This window comes from Centrocercus urophasianus, unplaced genomic scaffold, assembly GCF_019232065.1.
Source record: "Centrocercus urophasianus isolate 14NV4802_14NV808 unplaced genomic scaffold, USGS_Curo_1.0 seq_57, whole genome shotgun sequence".
Taxonomy (NCBI): domain Eukaryota; kingdom Metazoa; phylum Chordata; class Aves; order Galliformes; family Phasianidae; genus Centrocercus; species Centrocercus urophasianus.
In genome coordinates, this window is record NW_024885166.1 from 554,120 (window position 1) to 572,198 (window position 18,079).

At 53.5% G+C, this 18,079-nt stretch overlaps 1 protein-coding gene across 4 annotated transcripts; it reads right to left on the reverse strand.

The window, feature by feature from the left end:
- Window positions 1–101: 101 nt before the first annotated feature.
- Window positions 102–17,115, reverse strand: ITGB3 (integrin subunit beta 3). Of its 4 annotated transcripts, none has more exons than XM_042836075.1 (15): window positions 16,808–17,115; window positions 13,612–13,697; window positions 9,902–10,094; window positions 7,951–8,203; window positions 7,419–7,581; window positions 6,776–6,937; window positions 6,545–6,640; window positions 6,271–6,360; window positions 5,683–5,817; window positions 4,818–5,247; window positions 3,161–3,383; window positions 2,893–2,993; window positions 2,649–2,768; window positions 1,888–2,054; window positions 102–1,246 (listed from the first exon to the last, which is right to left on the reverse strand). In XM_042836075.1, the coding sequence occupies exons 1-15, from the start codon at window positions 16,980–16,982 to the stop codon at window positions 1,178–1,180; spliced, it is 2,463 nt and encodes an 820-aa protein (XP_042692009.1). In that variant the 5' UTR covers window positions 16,983–17,115; the 3' UTR covers window positions 102–1,177. The 4 variants fall into 4 exon arrangements, with proteins under 4 accessions (XP_042692009.1, XP_042692010.1, XP_042692012.1 ...); XM_042836076.1 differs by having other exon boundaries at window positions 16,812–17,114; XM_042836078.1 differs by lacking the exon at window positions 16,808–17,115 and adding an exon at window positions 14,004–14,066.
- Window positions 17,116–18,079: the final 964 nt, after the last annotated feature.

Consider the following 18,079-nt stretch of genomic DNA (forward strand, 5'->3'; position numbering starts at 1 on the left):
TCCATCCATCCATCCATCCATCCATCCATCCATCCATCCATCCATCCGCTTCCCCCAGGCTGAGCCATGCTGGCTTGGGCAAGCACTAGATACTGACACCATTGAGTGTTTGAGGTTTTTTATTTGGTGCCCTGGGAAGTGCCCACAGGGGCAACGAACCTCTGCCCACCCAAGGGCTCAGCCCCAGCTGCCACTCAGCACCATCCCTTATGCTGCCCATTCCCTCTCTGCTAGGGACAGGCAGCAGATACAGCCACCACCTGCAGGCCAGTCTTGGGCACTGGAGGTGGGCATGGGGCACAGGATCTCCATTGCTTTTTGGTAGAACCAAGGGGAAAACAGAGCCACCAGGACCTCATGGGGCAGGTACAGCAACAGCTGACCCAGCTCTGTCACCAGGATATTTTTTTCCACAGGGGACAAAACCATAGGAGAGGAACAGCTGAAGGCAACAGGATACAACCTGACCCCTGCCAGCTCTTCTGGACCCTGAGCCACACAGAAAACCAAGCACAGTACCATGACACAGCTCAAACAGCACAGAAAAAGGCTGGGAGGTTGCTCCCCAGAGAATCAGGCTCAAAGGATACAACACACCCATGTGGTTTGTGAAGGGAAACGGTGGTGGGAGACGCTGGGACCAGCACAGCTGGTGCTACATGAAAGTGGCTGCTGGTGGCACATAGAGGGAAGGAGGAGGTCACACAGAACTCAGACACTGCTTTGCACTGTCCCAGACCACAGCAATGTCAGAAGGGTGGGGGTGGTCCGGTTTGCTCGAGTGTCTTCAGCCCACAAGGCCACAAAGGGGCTACAGCTGTTCATTGTGTTTCTCCAGCACAGACCATGCAGGAGAACACAGCTCACAGCCTCGGGTTTTACCCAAATCCCCTCGGCCAAATGAGCACCTTGCAGTTCACAGTCTCTCCAAGGCAGAATTGTCCCGTGTCACCACGTTCAGTGTATGGAGGGGCCGCCGGCCCACCGAGGTAAGGATGAGAGGTTTGCTGTGGAAGCACATCCCTGCAGTACAGTGAGGTGACGGACAGCGGGGCTGGAGACAGCCAAGGGGTTGTTAAATTACACGCAGACACACACACAAGCTTTTCTGTAAACTGGACTCCAGGAGATCCCACAGTCCTGGGCTGATCCCGCAGCCAGCGCCGGGTGCAGCATCCTACATGTTCCCACGGTATGTGATGTTGGTGAAGGTTGAGGTTGCCTCTTTATATAATGGGTTGTTGCCCTGGAAAAGAAGCAAACAGCATCACTATTTGGTTGGCATTGGTGTTTGCTGCGTTTGGGGAAACTGAGGCACTGTTGGGTGTTGGATGCAGAGGGCAGAGCCTTGGAGGTACAATGTGCTGCAGTTTAACAGCTCCCCATGAGGCTTTATGGGGAGAACAGGGGAAAGCTGTTGTGAAGGAAAGGCAGCAAGAGCCTCAGGAAGGACCCCCCCATGCCTTCCCTGATGTTGGGCAGACACTGGCGCCATTCCCCCCCCTTCCTCATACTATGGGTGCCTCAATCCTTCCAGCATCCCGTGGCAGCAATGTTCCATCTGCTCATGAGGTGGAACACTGGTGTGGGCAGTGAGTAAGAGACTCATGCTGGAGGAAAGCACTCGAGATACACTGGGAAAAGCAGCTGGGACATTTTCTGTGTCCTGCCCAGCCCCTGGGAACAACAGGTGTCCAGACTGCTGGTGCCACTTCAGGTCCTGCTGTGCCACCATGCCACACTTCAGAGATGAGCTGTTCCACAAGGAGCATGGGCAGGAGGGGATCACAGACTGGGCTCTTATGCTGGGAGATCTGGGATCTGGATTCACTCAGCTCAAAGGATGAAGAACTCATGTCCTTGTGCACCCATCCCCTTGACCCTCACCGTGTCCCACTTAGCCCTGGCCTTCTCCTCCTCGAAGCGGGCGAACTCCCGGCGGTCGTGGATGGTGATGAGGAGTTTCCAGATGAGCAGGGCAGCCAGGCCGATGAGCAGGATGGCACCCGTCACTGAGAGCAGCACCACCAGGATGTCTGGCCCCTTCGGGCACTCTGGTGGGATAGAAGGGCACGGTTTTGTGGTCTACAGGGGCTCCTCTGGTCTCTTAAATGCTTGATTCTCCATCATTTTAGAACCTCTAACTTTGAGCATTCACGCTGCTCCCCCCACATGCTGCTGTGCTGGGGAGGGGATGGGTTGTTGTTGACCTGGGGTTCCTTTCAGAACCTTTGTGTTTGAAGGCTCTGCAGTCACACAGCCCCTTCCCCAGGCTGAAAGCAGCCTCCAAGGATGCTGGAAGCTTTGCTGCATGCAAGGAGTGCCATATCCCCAACCATGGGTGCAATCCCAGTGTTACTCTTGAATGGCCGACTGGAGCTGGCTCAGTCTCAAGAAAATGAGACCCCTAGAGTCAGAACTGGGACAGAGGGCTGAGCTCGTCCTTGGCAACTCAGCAGGGGGGTGAAACAACCTAGCAGTGTGGGGAAATGTGAGACAGAGGCAGGAAATCACAGCCCAGGTGCACAGAGCAAAGGAACAAAGCAGCACTGTTACTCACGCCAGAGCCTGGCTGGGAGGTACAAAACCCCCAGGTTAGTGCAGACCCCCCACAGCGAGTTGCAATTAGAGCCCCAGCCAGGCCCTACCTGGCTCCTCTATGACATAGAGGACAGATTTGCCACTGGAGTCCTCGTAGTACTGGAAGCGCACCACGCAGTCGTTCTCATCCTTGTAGGTGCAGTTCACAGCATCCTTGCCCCTGTCACCTGGGGGGGGGTTGAGCAGCTGTCAGAGCCCTCGTGGTGGGAGCACACATGGAGGGTGCACACAGCCTCAAATACCCGTGCTTTAGGCAAAAACCTGTGCACTGTGCTCCATCCCAGCTCTTACCCAGCTCCTGCACTGTCTCAATCTCATCACGGCACACGCGGCCACAGGACTGCTGCTCCACCAGCGTGCCCCGCTCATACTTCTTACACTCCACACATTCCCTGAAGAAGAGGGGAGAAGTACTATGAGCTGCATCAAACATCCTCAAGAAGGCAGGGCACCCTCTTACTCTTTGCTCTCTGTAACCCCAACCCACAGGAGTGGGGTGGGGACCACGCTGCAGGCACAAGGCCCGATGGAACCATCCCAGCTTTCCAACCCAACTCACTTTTTGATGGTGCAGGCATCTGGGCACGTGGGACACTTCTCGCAGGTGTTCCCATAGGAGCCAGGCTGGGTGCAGTCACACTTGCCACAGATGCAGGTGCCGTGGCCGCTGCACACCAGCCCATTGCTGGACATGCATGTGTCGGTGCGTGTGGTGCAGTTGCAGTAGTCACCAGTCCAGTCTGAGTCACACAGGCAGTCCCCGCAGCTGCACTTCCCGTGCCCTGTGGACAGCCAGGAGGACATCAGGACCCTCAAATGGGTCCCTGCTGGGGATCACCCCCATGGGATGCTCCTGCACTTGGTGCATGGTGCAGGAAAGTGGAGCAACCACCCAGAACATCTTCATTCCACCATCCTTAGGGTGGGACGCTGCTGTTGCCATCACTTTGCTGCTTGCTGTGTTCCCAGTGTTCCTCTTATCCCACCAAAACAAGGAAACAGCCAAATCTCATGCTGAGTTCTCAGCTCCTGTGGTAGTAGCTGAAGATGCTCAATCAGCTCCATCTGAGCTACGCAAGCTTTAGGGATTCAGTCAGGACATCTGGTCAACCCCTGCTGTCATTTCCCAGCCCTCCACCATACATGGGAAGCTGACTGCTGGGAAAATCCCAGCCAGCTTTGCACGCTTGCCTGGCTCGGTCAGACAGACAGACAGACCGACGTCCTCAAACCCTGCCAGAGCCCGCAGCTATTTGGATTGTGGTTTGATTTTTGACTCCAGCACCAGACACAGCAAGAGGTGGAGATGCCACAGAGCCGGCACGCGCCGACCCATCCTGAGCACAGAGTGCTCTCAGCTCACTCTGCTCTCAGCTGGGGAGGGCTGGGCACCATCCATTCACATGGCCTCGGGGGCACTGGCATGAGAAATAAATGTGTAACCCTGCTAACAAGGAACTGAGTCACAGGAAAACAGTGCTGCGCTGTGTGACAGTGCATGGAAATGTGGGGGAAGGCTGGGCAGATATGGCGAAATGTGACGTGACTGATGGCAGTGGGGTCAGACAGGGCATTGCCTGCCAAAAATGGGGTTTGTGGGTAGTTCCTCCGGGGAGGGCTTGGCCACCTTTCTCCCATCTCATTTCCTTCCCAGCCCTGGGCACACAGCCAGGGCTGGCCCAAATGGGTGAAGGGCTCAGGCACAGAGCTGGGAAACAACAGAGGGTTAATTAACAGCTTGCCCATCTCGATCAGCATCCTTTTGCCCTCTGTGCCTGATATGGGTAATGCTGTGCAAATATGCCGCACCATGGGTGGCAGCAGGAGGGATGTCACATCCCAATGCTTCTCCCCACCCTCTCCCTTTTCCACTCTGGTGATTTTTCCTGTGGAGGAACACCTCTGACCCAGAAGGGCTGGTGGGATTCAAGCAGGGGCTGACACTGCAAAGCCGCTTCCCTTGGTGCCCCCAGCCACCCTGGTGGGGCTCCAAGGATAAAGTCTGCTTGTATCCTTCTGAGCCCATCCCCTTGCCAAGGCTCTGGGGCACAGGCTGCCAAAACAGGAGTCACTGCTTTGCACCCAGAGCTGATTCAGGGCTAAGAAAGCCAACAACAGGAACAACATATGCGACAAGCCCCCCAAAATTTCTCCATGCCTCCGGGCAGCAAAAACACCTCACCAGCACAACCCACACCCCTGAGCACAGCACTCACCCGAGCACATCTGACCCTTGAAGCGGACGCAGGAGAAGTCGTCGCACTCGCAGTACTTGCCCGTCACCTTGCCGAAGTCACTGCTGTGGCACACGCACTGCCCACAGATGCACTCGCCACGCTGGCTGCAGAGGGGCTGTCCTGGCTGCGGGCTGCAGTTGTCCTGCTGTGAGGGGTTGTATTCCTCCTCTGAGCACTCGCAGTGCGAGCCCAAACGGCCCGGGTTGCAGCGGCACACCCCGCACTCCAGGCTGCCATTGCCTTTGCTGCAGAAAGAGCTGTTGGCCTCAGCCTGGCTCTCGCAGGAACAGTTGCAGTCAAAGTTCACCATCACGGTCAGGCTGTCCTTGAAGCCAACGGGTTTGATGGTGAAGGATTTCTGATGCTCCTGTGGGCAGCCTCGTACCTTGGCCTCGATGCTGAAGCTCACCTGAGGGCAGAAAGGTGTGTCCAGGTGTTTGTACCCCCACTGGGTACCAACAATTGCAGTGTTGAGGTTCCCGTGGCAGCCTATTCCACGCCCAAGCTCAGCCAGCCCAGAAATAGAACCAAGTCCCTTATGGCTTCTCAAAGCTGTCCTGGCACTGAGCAGGACACTTATCTACTACAGTATCTAGGCAAAAATCAGTCCATAAGTGTTCAGAGAGACACAGATTCTGATTCCAGTGGACTCATATAAACATTTTTCCCCCTTGCTCTCACCCAGCTGGACCCTTTCTCTGCTAAGCAGAGATCACAATTTCCCCTGCAAGAACTTGTGCCTCCAGGAGGTGGGAGAGGAGCGGGCAGTGCAGGTGCAGCATCACGTGAGCTCTCTGTACCACTGTGCAGAGAGAGAAAAGCACTCCCCAGACAGGAGCCTTACCGTGTCCCCAATCTTGAGCCCCATGCAGGACTTGAGCCCAGTGATGACCTCGTTGTTGAGGCAGGTGGCATTGAAGGACAGGGACAGCTCTTCAGGAAGGTCGCGCACCTCCAGCTCCACCTTGGAGCGGATTTTCTGGAAGAGCAGAGAGGAATGATGCAGAAGACAGCTGGACAGAGGCTCACCCACAGCAGCCTCCTCACCGCAGTGATGTCCCTATGCATGCAAGAAAGGAGCCAAGCGCTCCAAGACTTCCCAGAGCTAGCCCATGCCATATCCCACTGGGAATGCTTTAGAGGTTAGGAAGGGACAGAGGTGATCTCCCATCCCCACAGTCCTCAAGGACATGGGTGGAGGCAAATGCTCACAGTTGGCCCAGGGCTTAAGGAGATGCTAAGAGCATGTGGGCTGCTTGTAGTGGTTATGTGGGGAGGAAGAGAGCTTCTTTGGGATTGTCACGGTGCACAGCTCTCCTTTGAGTAACTTGGGGCAAGGTCTGTGCCCTGTAAGGGTGATTGCACTTTTCAAGATGAAGCCCCTACATGTTGCTGCCCACAGGATTGAGATGTGGTGGCACTGCACACTCACCCCGTAGGCATCCACAATGAGCTGCAGGACATTGCTGGAATCTCTGGACAAGGTTCCCACAGTTGTGCCTGGGATCAGCTCACTGTAGTTCTGGAAAAACAGCATAAGAAAGATGGTCTGCTCATGACAGGTGAACACAGTTGGATCAACCCATTCCCATGCACATGCAAGCTTCCCAGGGTGCTCTGAGAATGGAGGACAACCAGGCTGTGCCCAGTCATCTGTGGTCAGCTGCAAAGTGTCCTCCTCAGGATCCTATGCAGGTTTCTGTTACCTGGTAGAGACCAACAACCGTATCGGTCACAGCAAAAATCAAATTGATGTTCTTCTGTGAGAGCTTCTCGGTCATTAGGCCCAGAGAGGGATAGTCCTGGAGAAAGGAAGAGACCTTACCCTGAGGACGTGCAATCCCAGCCAGTCCATCAAGCTCTCGAAGCACAGATGGACCACCCCTCTTATCATCAACAGGAGAGCCCCCCAGCCTCACACTTGGGTTGGGATTTACCAGCGTGGTGGAGGCTGAGTAGAAGTTATCCTTGTCAATGTGGCACCGGGCATCGTTGGGCTGCACGATGCCAGCCAGCCTGCCATCCAGTGCGATGTGTGTCTTGGCATCCGTGGTGAAGACAAGCAGGTGGGACGCGTCGTTCCTCCAGCCAATTTTCTCCTGCAGCCAAAAGCAGTTTCTAGTGGTGCAGCAGTGAGTGCCCTACATCAGCACCTCGTTGCTGCTCTCGCTGCCACCTCAGGTCATAGCTTGGGAAGGTGAAAGACAAGCTTTGATTTGCTAGAGTGGTTATCATGGTGGCTAGCAATTGAGGGGAATATCTCCATCTGCAGCAAAATCAAGGTGCAGGCAAAGAAGACGTTCTTCTTGGTGGTTACTGCAAGGCTGACATGGGATCAACATGCCAGTCCCCAGAGCACCTGTTCTGCTCCTCTCACCTCCCAGGACCCCATAAAGGCTCTGCTCTTCCCTCTTCTTGGCTGAGGACCTAGAAATCCCCTTGAATGTTGAATGTTCTCCCTGTCTAGATCTCAGGTTAGTTGCTTATGTCTCTGTCCTGGTACAGCGGGTGCTCTGTGCCAAGCCCTAGACTGAGCCTGATGACCCTCTCCAGCCCCAGCCAGGCCTCTTTAACCCTTACATCACACACGGTGGCCTGGATGATGGCATCGAAGCCACCTTCAGGTGCATCCCTGTTCCTTGAGACGCTCTGCTTCTTCACCTCCTCGTTGAAGCGCATCACCTCGTCCGTGAGCGACAGGACATGTTTGTATCCAAACATGGGCAAGCACCTTTCTCCGATCCTGTGGGAAAAAAGTTATCAGGGCACGAGTCTCATGGGTGCTTCCAGCTCCCATCTCCACCCTGCAGCCATTTCATATCCTGTGGTCCTCATCTGGATGCGATGGAGGGATCCAACTGACTACCCTGGGAGTCTGAGGGTGAAAGACCTTGTAAAAATCTGTCACGTTATAGTGAAGCTGGACTCAGATCATCTCCTACCCTCTGTCCTGCTGGGAGTTTTAGGAGACATTTTCTCAGATCCTCAACAAAAATGTTGTCTGGTCCCAAAACCAAACACCAAACACCCTGCTGAAATTCATTTCCATGGGTGTGCAAACACAGTTCAGTGCTGCCCCATCCTTACAGACCTCCCTTAGCCTGAGACTTACTCGTAACAAGGGTTCCTGATGGCTTCTGGAGGAGAGATGTACATGTAGGGGGAAATGGGCTTGTCCACAAAGGCCCCAAAGCCGATGCGAAGGTTGCTGGTGAGCTTGCGCATCTCGCTGGCCAGCTTGGTACCCAGGTTCTGGATGTTCCTCAGATCATCCTTCATGGAGTTGGACAGGTCCATCAGGTAGTAGATGTCCACGGGATAGTCTTCTACTTGGCGCACTTGGACACGGAATATTTGGGAGTCATCTGTAATGGGACAGGGCAGAGGAGTAACAGATCGTCCCCCAGGAGCCCATGGAGATGGCCTAAAACTGTTGGGAGGAGAATATCACAGCTGGGCACACAAAGGAGTAAATAACTCAGGGCAGGATGCTTGTGCATGAGGCATGCTGCACACCCCTTGAGAAGGAAAAGTGCCCCACAGATCCTGTTCTTCACACCTCCCATTACTAAGGTCTGAGAAGATTCTCCTGCTCAGAGCTGAGTCCCCTGATTGTTCTGTGACAAGTGCGGCCAACACACAGTGGATGGAATGAAACACCCTACACGTAGGCAGACAGACTTACAGGGACATCCAGGGGACCCCGTGGCTGCTTCAAGACCCTCTGAGCTCCTGAGGCCCCCAAGAATCTCCTGGGTTCTCCTCCATTTCTGTTCCTTCCTGCTCCCCTGAGCTCCTCCCAGCTCCTGCTACCAAGGTTTTTGATGAAACATTTCCCATCGAAACAAAAACCTCCTTACACAGAACTTTCTGGGGAACAGGCCAGCTTCAATGACTTCTACACTTTGAAAAATAAAAATAAAAACTCGGAAACAGTTAGGGCTGGCCTTTTCTTTCTGCTTTTTAGAAGAGACAAAGCTTCTTTCTTGTTCTTCGAAAGTGCTTCTTTGAAATGTAAACTGGGACACAGCTGCTGCCTTCTCAAACCACCTCTCATGTCAAGAAAAAAGCTTTAATCAACTTTAATTATTCTTTTCATCTTTCCTTCTCAATCTGCGCATCTGAGATTTTGATCTTCAGGATGGAAAAGGTGCTTTCAAAATCAAGGTGAGCCCAGCCCCAACCTGTCTGTACCCCCATGCAGGCAGAAGTCCCAACTTCGTCCCCACAGAACATCCATTCTTCCTCACTGAGCTAAAACTATGAGGACTGAGGTTGTGGGATGTGCCCCATTTACAACCCTCAGCATCTGGTCTTCACTCTCAAACTGAAGGCTGTTTCTCCCTAGAGCAGCACATTATCTCATGCCAAATGCCTTTAGACCTAAAGACAGCAACAGCCACTCAGCAGCTACACATCCACACTGGGTGGGGAGGACACATCAGAGCTGCTGTCACTCATTTCAGGATCCCCCCTTGGCCAACACTAAGGATGTTGCCACTAACAGCTGATCCTGGGGCTTGAATGAGCTCACAGTTCTAAAATGTGCTCTTGCTAGGACATCCATGAGTGGATGGATAATAAGGGCAGGGCTGGGTTATGTGTGTTGAAGAGCACAGTCACAGCAAAGGCATCATTTTTCTCCATTTTCCCCAAACCCTTGGTGGGTGACACCAGATGGGACATCAAACAGGGGGAGTAAAACATGAACATTTATTTCAAAGCCCCTTTATGTAGGTCTTATGTCAAAGTTCTGTGTCAGCTTTTTGGCACCAAGAAATCAGTAGCTAAGGTTTAAACAGCTTCATAAAACAAGCCCATGAGATGTTGAAGCCTCATCCCATCCTACCCCCTGGGGCCCTGCAGGATTGAGACAAGAGAATGAATGGCACCCATCAGCCTCCAGACTGCCCAAGTGGGGACACTGCCTGGGGTTTGTCACAGCTCCAGTCTGGCATTGCCATCGATGGTTGTGAGACAACCTCAGCTGGAAGGCCATGGTGATGGTTCACCCATTATTTGACCTCTCTGGGTTTCTCCCACAGCATCATACAGACTCTTACCCGGCCGCAGGTTCAGCTGGATCCTCTGGGGGCTCATTTGGGTGGTGGTGGACCCCCCTGAGCCCTTATCACTGAGGGGTCGCTCCTCCAGGACTGTAACACTGCTCCTGGGGAACTCGATGAAGTCTTTCCCACAGCCATTCTGCAGGAGGTTGGTGAGCAGGTCGCAACGTGGGGATGACTGTGCCATCACCTGTGGGACAGGACACGGTCAGGAGAGATGGACAACTCCTCCGAGCCAAAACCCTGCTGAGATCCAGGAGCTGGAGCCTCGTATTTGGGTTTTGGCAAAGCTAAGAGGGAAATCACTCTAATTGTGTGTGTGCACAAAGAGGGCGAAGCAGAGCAAAAGCACAGGCAACTGAACGTCTTCTGGGGTTTTTTTTATTGTTATCTTTTCTAAACGTTGTGAAAAGATGACCCAACTTCTCCCCAGTGTTCAATGCAATCCTCAGAATTTTGCTGTGAGCAAACTCAGTTCTGCTGCAGGAGAACCCAGTGCTCCTACCCGTTCAGCTTATCAGCAGCTCCCCAGCTTCCTGCTGGAGCCCAGCAGGAGGGAAAGAGATCCAAATAAGGAGAGAAGGAGCAAGAAGTCGACCGGGCTGTGGGAGAGGCAGTCAAAGGTCCGTCAGATGCAGGAAATGGAAAGTGTGAAGTCACAGCAGGGCTCCAACCCCCCCCCCGAATTTCCTAGAAAGCTTCCTGCCCTTATTTCAGGGTACGCAGAGGGGTCCAGGCAGTTCCAGAGATGGGTGACATTTCCCATCAAGACTAATAAGGGAAGAATTCCTCTGCTGCTGCCCTCCCCTCAGTGGGGCTCTCCCAGTTCCCTCCCACAGCACAGAGCTTTTTCCATTCGGAGTCCTGGGAGGGGAGAGAATCAGATCTGCTCCCCCCAGCATCACAGCAGCTCCTGCCCAGGGTATCAGCTCCCCCAGAGCCAGGTAGGCTGAACCCTGGAACTGATCTGTGTGCTTTATGCAAGCAAGGGGAAAAAGTGCAAACAGCATCAGGAGGCCCTCCCTGGCAGCAGTGGCCTTTGTCTGCCTTTTTCTCCTCCCTCAGCCCAAGCAATAGCCAGAAAATACATCAGCAGGCGTGTTCCTCCCTGGTGGCCTCCCACTCCTCTCCACGCAGCATGCTGCAGTGCACAGGACATGTCATCCATCCACATCAACTCCTTGCACCCCTCCAGCTCACCCCATGGGTTCCTACTGCAGAGCACAGAGCCCTCAAGGCCACTGGACCTCCGGAGCCCCATGTCCCCATAGCCACCAAGAGCTTTCCCAGGTGCTTTGGACTCAGGAAAGAACCCACCAGTAATTACATATGTTCCTGTTCTGAGCAGGGAAAGCACTAGAGATGAGGTTGAGAGGCAGAATGGGCAGAAAGGTTTTTAACTATGACTCTGGACTCTTTGGAGATAACCATCACCTTCCACGATCAGTGGTATAATTCCTATTGAGAGACAGCCATGCAGAAGCTCTTTCACTCCAGAACAACACCCCTCTCCTTTTCCTAAAGGTTGTTGACTTGGCACTCTCAGGAACTTCAGTTGGAGTGACTCAGAGGCAGCTCAGACCCACCAGCACAGCCCTGATGGCACCAGTAGGGGCTCCCCATAAAGGAGATGCTGCAGGGCAGGGGGTGCCATCTCCATCACAAACCACCCCACAGACCCCGGTAGATGCTCCCCAATTCACATCCCTTCTGGGCAGCTGGACCAGTGACTTCCAGAGGTCCCTATTCCAACTCCTCAGCTACTCTGTCATTTTCTCACCAGGGTTTCAGTCCCCCACCTGCACAAGCTCTCTCTGGGACTGGGTATCCAATGAGTTCACCCCAATCTCCACCTCTAAACTCCAAAAGCAAGGACAGGGCCAGGCACGGTGCTGTCAGAGCCAGCCCCATCCCATCCCCACTGCAGCATGTTGCATATCCCCAGGGCATCTCCGTTTTCATCTCATAGGCAACCACAAACAGGGAGAGATTCTCTGCAGGAGAGCTGGTGGGAGGACCCAAGGCATAGACATCTCTGCGGATTCAGCTAAAAGCTTCCAGAGTTTCTCCAAGCCAAGCCCTGGCCCAGCACTGCCTCCCCCTGCTCTCTGAGGGGAAGGGAGCAGATGACATTTTGGGTGGGTGAGACCCTGGAAAATTTGCCATGCCACTCTCTAAAGTGATTTCAGAGCTCTAAGGCACAGCTGGCTTTTCCCAAAAGGGAAAGTGAGTGGGTGGGCACATCAATTAGCTGCTAGGGGTGGTCAGGAGAAATGAAGAAAAGTCAGCTGTCCTCTCTTCAGTGCTCAATGATCACAAGAAACAGCAACAAAATCCCCCTCTTGTCCAAAGCCAGGATGGAGCAGGAGTAACTGTTAACCCTGAGTGGGGAAGGAAGGAGCACAAGAAAGGTCGCTCTCCCTTTAAACAGGGAGGGGGATCGGAGACCTCCCCCACCCCAGGGATATTAAACAAACCCTCAGAAAAAAGCCCTTGTTTGCTAAATTAAGACAACGCTCTCCAGATGTTGGAGGCAGAGCTGTGAGCAGCTCGCACAGCCCGGCTGCTGGCAGTGGGATGTTCCTTCACCGCCTGTCACGTCTGTCCATGAGCACAACCCCAAACAGTGCCTGAAATATTGCCTTTTTTGGAAACCTTTGCTGATCTGGGGAAAAAAAAAAAAAGAAAAAAGGCACAACTAAAAGCTAAAACCATAGCAGCCCTCACTGCAGCGTTAACACATCAGCAGCCCAGGCTGGGAAGGAGCAGATGGAGGATTGAGTTCTTATCACGGCACAAATTCAGCCACTCCTTGCAGGAGACAAGCGGGGCTCATCTGCACGAGCATCCTGTGCAGCCTGCGATGGGAAGATGCTGGGAGGTGCAAGGGGATCTGCTGGGACCTACAGGTGGGCAGCAACTGGGGGATCATCCCACAGCTCAGATAAAATTCCTGGTCTTCTCTCCACTTGTGGATGAGAATTCCACATTTGCAGAAGCAGAAGACAAAGACGAGTCTTTTCTTAGTGCTTTCTTGCAAGGCACAAGGAGTGCATTGTTACGGCAGTGCCTCACTGAGCCCTGCAGCCTTAAGTCCCCTTTATCTGCAGCTCACCAGATGCATGATTGCTGGGAACTTCCCCTCTTACATCCCTGATAGACCAACCCTAAGGGCAGCATTTTTGGAGAGCATAGTGGCACACCTTGCCACATCTCACCCACACCGGATTTCAGAGCCACAGCTCTGCTCTCACGTCCCCTTTAACTCCATAACCTAAAACAGGAACCTCATCTTCCCATCCCCCATTTTCCCACAGTTAAAAAGGCATTTAAACCCAAACTCGAGTTCTAATCAGTATTATTTTTCCTTCTCCTAAATCCCCTTTCCAGCCTTTCCATGAATCAGATTCCTTTTAGTCAGAACTTCACAAGGACCCTTCAAGAAGCAAACCAAAAGGGAACCAACTTCACAAGCAGATAGTTTGAGACAAAATGAGCTCTCAGAGGAAGAAAGCAGCACCTCCCAGAGCTCCCACACAGAAAAGGGGCAGATTTGGAGACCAAAGAAGAAACTCAGACAACTCCACTGTGCACACTGCTATAGTTGCTACCAGATGCCACTGAGGTCTGTATTTAGACACAGTGGGAACAGATAGAAATGGATGTAGCTGCAACACACCACCCCAAAGCCCAGCCCCAGCACTCACCTCTGCAGAGCACCATGCACAGAGTGGGCTGACAGCCAGGCACTGCTTGCAGGAGGTCACCCCTCGGGTAGTACAGATGTTACTCCCTTGGAACACCAAAACAGAGAGCTGTCACTTCCTGCTCGTCACCGTCACCCTCCATCCCACCTGCACACCCTCATCCCTTTCCCAGCCCCCAAATCCAATTTTTCCCTCCTTTCACTCCTTTAATAGCCACCTCCCCCAGCCCAACACCAGCTGGGCTCCATCCTGCTGACATCTCCCACCTGGCAGCCCAGTGGCAGCTCCTTACAGTGCCCTTGACCCTGCAGCCCTGGGAGACATCATCTCTGGTGCCTCTCTGTGGGCATTTAGGGGCTGTGGTGAGCTCCAGGTGCAGCAAATTGTCCCACCTGCCCCAGTCTTGGGAAAGAAGTGGTTCCTGTCCAAAATGAAGCTGATAGCTGCTTGTGATACTGCTGTGGGTAAAACTGGAACTAGCAGTGAGGATGTCAGGAGACATGCCTCAGTTAGATGACGTCACATCCATTCATGGGGCCCCAAAGCCACCAGCACCCACTGGGGCAGGGAGGGCAGAGGTGGGAACTGTATGGCTCTCTGGTTCCAACAGCTGATGCAGTGAGGGGATGGGGATGTGGCCATGGAGTCATCACCTTCAGCTCTTCCTCTCTCTTGAGACACAGTGGTCCCCAGCATCCCTGGAGCAGGTGGGCCCTATGGGAGCTGCGTGCCCTCCACTGTAGTCCTGGGATCTCCTGGTACCAATGTGGAGTTGCTGCAATCCCCCCATGCTCCCCTATTCCCTGCCCAGGACCCTCCTTTTGCAGCCACAATGTTTTCTGCAAAAGTAGGAGGAAATACATTGTGAAACACAAAGAGGAAACAGCAGAACAGTGAGATCTGGGCTTTGGGCAAAGCCACAGCTACAGCTGCCTGTGCCCTCTGGTATGCAGCGTGTTGTGCAGTGTGGATGCATGTTCCTGCATGAACATGGTGGCACAGGGAGCTGAGCACAATGCTGGGACACAGAGAATGCCACCAAGCTTAGACACGTGGCCCTGCAGCATCTCGTGTTTGCTCAGCTTTGGGGTTGTATCCACACCTGGAGCTCTCAGCATACACCAAAATCCCCAGCTGCAGCATATCACAATGAGAAAGCCTCTGTGGGAGCCTTGGGGCTGTGTGCCAAAGCTGGGAGCAGCTTCTGAACTGCAAAACGCAGGGGAGCCCTGTGCCTCACCAACATCACTGTGTCCCCTTGGTTAGGATGGAAGAGAGGTGCCCAGGACCCTCCCTCCATGCTGGGGATCCCATTTTCTGCCTGATTTTGGCATACAGGACCACAAATTGGGTGCTCTGCCCCATCACCAGGGTACGTGTCTGACGATGCAGGGCTTTTCCCATCCTCCAGCACTGTTTTGAGCCATTCTCGATGTGCTCAACACACAACTGGATGCAACTCTGATCCACTGGGAGGAGCCCAAATCCCCCAGGGCGCCAGCAATGCTTAACACAGGGCTCTTATCACTAGGTGAACATGAAGGGGATGGTGGCCAGCCTCACCTCCTGCCTTGGGAAATACCCCTATTTTGTCATCTACAGCTTTGTTTGCATGGCTGGACACAGTGGGATGCATCAAGGAGCAAAGATGCTGCGGTGTTGTGGGCACAAAAGTGGGCTGGAGGAGAGCAGGGGATGCTGAAGGCTGAGCACAGCCTGCTCTCAGCCCTCAGTGCTGCCTGGCTGTGAGCAGGTTAACAAGATTCCAGCACAGCCTAAACTAATAAACTCTGTGCATCTGATTTATTTTTTTTTTCCCATTCATTTTTAGGTCTTGTGTTTTTTTTGTTTTTCTTTTTTCTTTTCCAGCCATAAAAGCGAACCAAGCAAAGCACAAAAGCTGTATTTATTTGTTTTCATTACTACGAAAACAGCTGGCCTCCTATAACGAGCTGCTTCTAATTACTCAGGCCTTCAAATAAAAAAAAATAAAATAAAAATCCCAACACATGGAACACGGGGTGCTGACACAAGCAGTATGGGAAGCACCATCGGGGCCAAGGAGTGTTCAGACAGCACACTCCAAGTGATGCACTTGGAATGCCCCGACCCACGTCTGTGGCTGAGCATCCCCCTTCCCTGACTGGGAAAAATTACTCAGACCTCAGCCTACACCCCATGTGCTGTGTGAGCCAGCTTTTCCCCCTGCTAATACGCAGAAATCTTGATAAGGATGCTTTAGAAAACTTGGTAAAGATACAAGCTGTTTTGACATCATCTCTGGGTTTTCTGCTTGACTAAGCAATAGGGAGCTTGGCTTTTTTTGGCTGCTCCTGCTCACTCCATCCAGGGCTACGTCATTTCTTGGAATATTTCCTCATTTACCAGCATCTTCCTGCAGAGGAGATGCCCCAGGCTGGTTACGGGATGGGATAAATACACAGCCCCAAAAGTGCAACCCTACAAACTCAGACTCCCCCAGGGCTGAGCGCATCCATACAGCTGGCTCAGCACATCCCAGCCTCGGGCTGTTCCTGGGAACTCACCGAATCCAGCATTCTTTAACCAAAATAACATTGACCCAAATCCCCTCGGGTCGGGTCTCTAAAACAATGGGGCTGATTTACAAACCGGGAGCTGAACAACACCCCTTTTGTGGCTGCAGGATTTGCTTTGAGCTCAGGAACGCACCTGGGGAGGACATTCCCTTCCTTGGGCTGCTCCTTCACAACGCATGGAAAGTTCTGAACAAAGCAAACTGTGTTTGTTCTGGTGCCAGAAATCGGGGCTTTGAAAGACCAGCACCAAAAGAACAGGAGAAAAAATGGACCTGATACATTAATGCTGACCCTCGAAATGAGATGGATATGGAACTGCTGGCCCTGCGTGCTGCCATTACTGCCTGCTGGCAGAGCCCACCCCAAGGCTCCCTCTACAAACCAGCCCCACAGCCAAGCACTGCACAGGTAGAGGGGCTGAGATCACTGCCCAAAGTGAGAACAAAGCAGGGAGCCCCGAAAATTAGGGAAATTCAGAATAGGGGAGCTGTGCTGAGGTCGCTCTGTGCCCACTGCCCCTCTGAACGACTTTCCCAACAGCGTGGGAAAGAAGAGAATCCCAGAGTTTAGGGATGACAGCATGCAACCCAAGCACTGCATGCAAACGTCAGGGCAAACCCAGCATTCCAGCCCCACACCTACCCCAGCTGCCAGCAGCGCAGAGCACCAGGATGCTGAAAGCGACGCGGAGTTCCTCCATCTCCTCCTCCGAACCCCGGCTGCAGGGGTGTGGGATGGCCCCGCCGTGCGATTTTGGGATGATTTTGAGCCGTCCAAGGGATGAATCATGCGCTGGGTGTGTGTGACACACATACACACGGAGCGGGCCGGCCGGAGGAAGCTACGCTACGCTGCTTCGTCACTCGAATTGGAGTCGGGCAGTGCCTCCTCCCGTCCTGCCCCCCGGAGCTCCTGCCACTTATTCCCTCTCTCGGCTCCTAAAAGGACTCAAGGAACATGGGCACAAAGTGCAGGGCGCTGCTGACCCCCTGTAACAGGCTTGTTCCCATAGGCTCTTCTGCTGGGTTTAACTGCTTGCGAAAGCTCGCTCACTCCCTCCGTTCGTTAACCCTTTCGGCCGCGCGGGTTTTAAACTTTGCTGAGGCTGAGCTGCTTCAGAGCGTGAGGATTTAAGGGGAAACAGAGCACATGCGTATTGCAATGAAAGTGGGGGTTCTCAGCAGCCTTTCAGGTGGGAAAATCGCTGCTGGAACGGTCCCGGAGCTGTGCAGGAGGACGGGTACAAACCCGACATCACGAAAGGAGGGAAATTCAGACTGGGCTGCGTGATTTGGAGCTGATTCTCTGCTGCTTGTGCTGGTTTTCTCTCACAGCCGGCAGGCACAGATCCGCACAACCCCACCCCGCTGTGCGTGCACAGGGCTCATTGCATCTGCCCGGACCCTCAAAGGAGATAACACAGGGACCGAGGCTTTCTCTGCTACAGGAGCAGCACTTTTCTTGGCCAAAAAAGAAATTTCTCAACGTTTTCTCTTCCGCCCCCCCCTCCCCGAAATCCTCCTCCCGCCCTGCGGTGCTGCTGCCCTCCGGCGGCCGCCGGGGCTCTGCTCTATGGGGAAATTCTCCTGGGATCTCCCCTCTGCTTCCTTGACGTGGATTTGCTATGGAGGGGCCCAGAGAAGCCCATCGATCCTCACTCGTGTTGACAAAGTGCTGCTTTTCAACTGAAACTGTGTTGCTCACAGCCTCATCCAGCCTGGCCTTGAACACCTCCAGGGAGGGGCATCCACAACATCACTGTTCCAATGTCTCACTGCCCTCACAGCAAAGGATTTCTTTCTAATATTTAGTCTGAATCTCCCCTCTTCCAGCTTAAAACCACTTCCCCTTGTCCCATCACTACCTGCCCTTCTAAAGGGTCCCAACCCAGCTTTCCCGTCGGCTCCCCT

What these genes read in the sequence shown, in the direction of transcription:
- ITGB3 (XM_042836075.1), bottom strand. Translation starts at nt 16,982, where the DNA reads ATGTGTGTCACACACACCCAGCGCATGATTCATCCCTTGGACGGCTCA. An exon ending in ACTCAGCCTCCACCACGCTG is followed by an intron (nt 6,641 to 6,775) that starts GTAAATCCCAAC and finishes TCCTTTCTCCAG; the next exon opens with GACTATCCCTCTCTGGGCCT. An exon ending in CAAGGGTCAGATGTGCTCGG is followed by an intron (nt 3,384 to 4,817) that starts GTGAGTGCTGTG and finishes GGCTGTCCACAG; the next exon opens with GGCACGGGAAGTGCAGCTGC.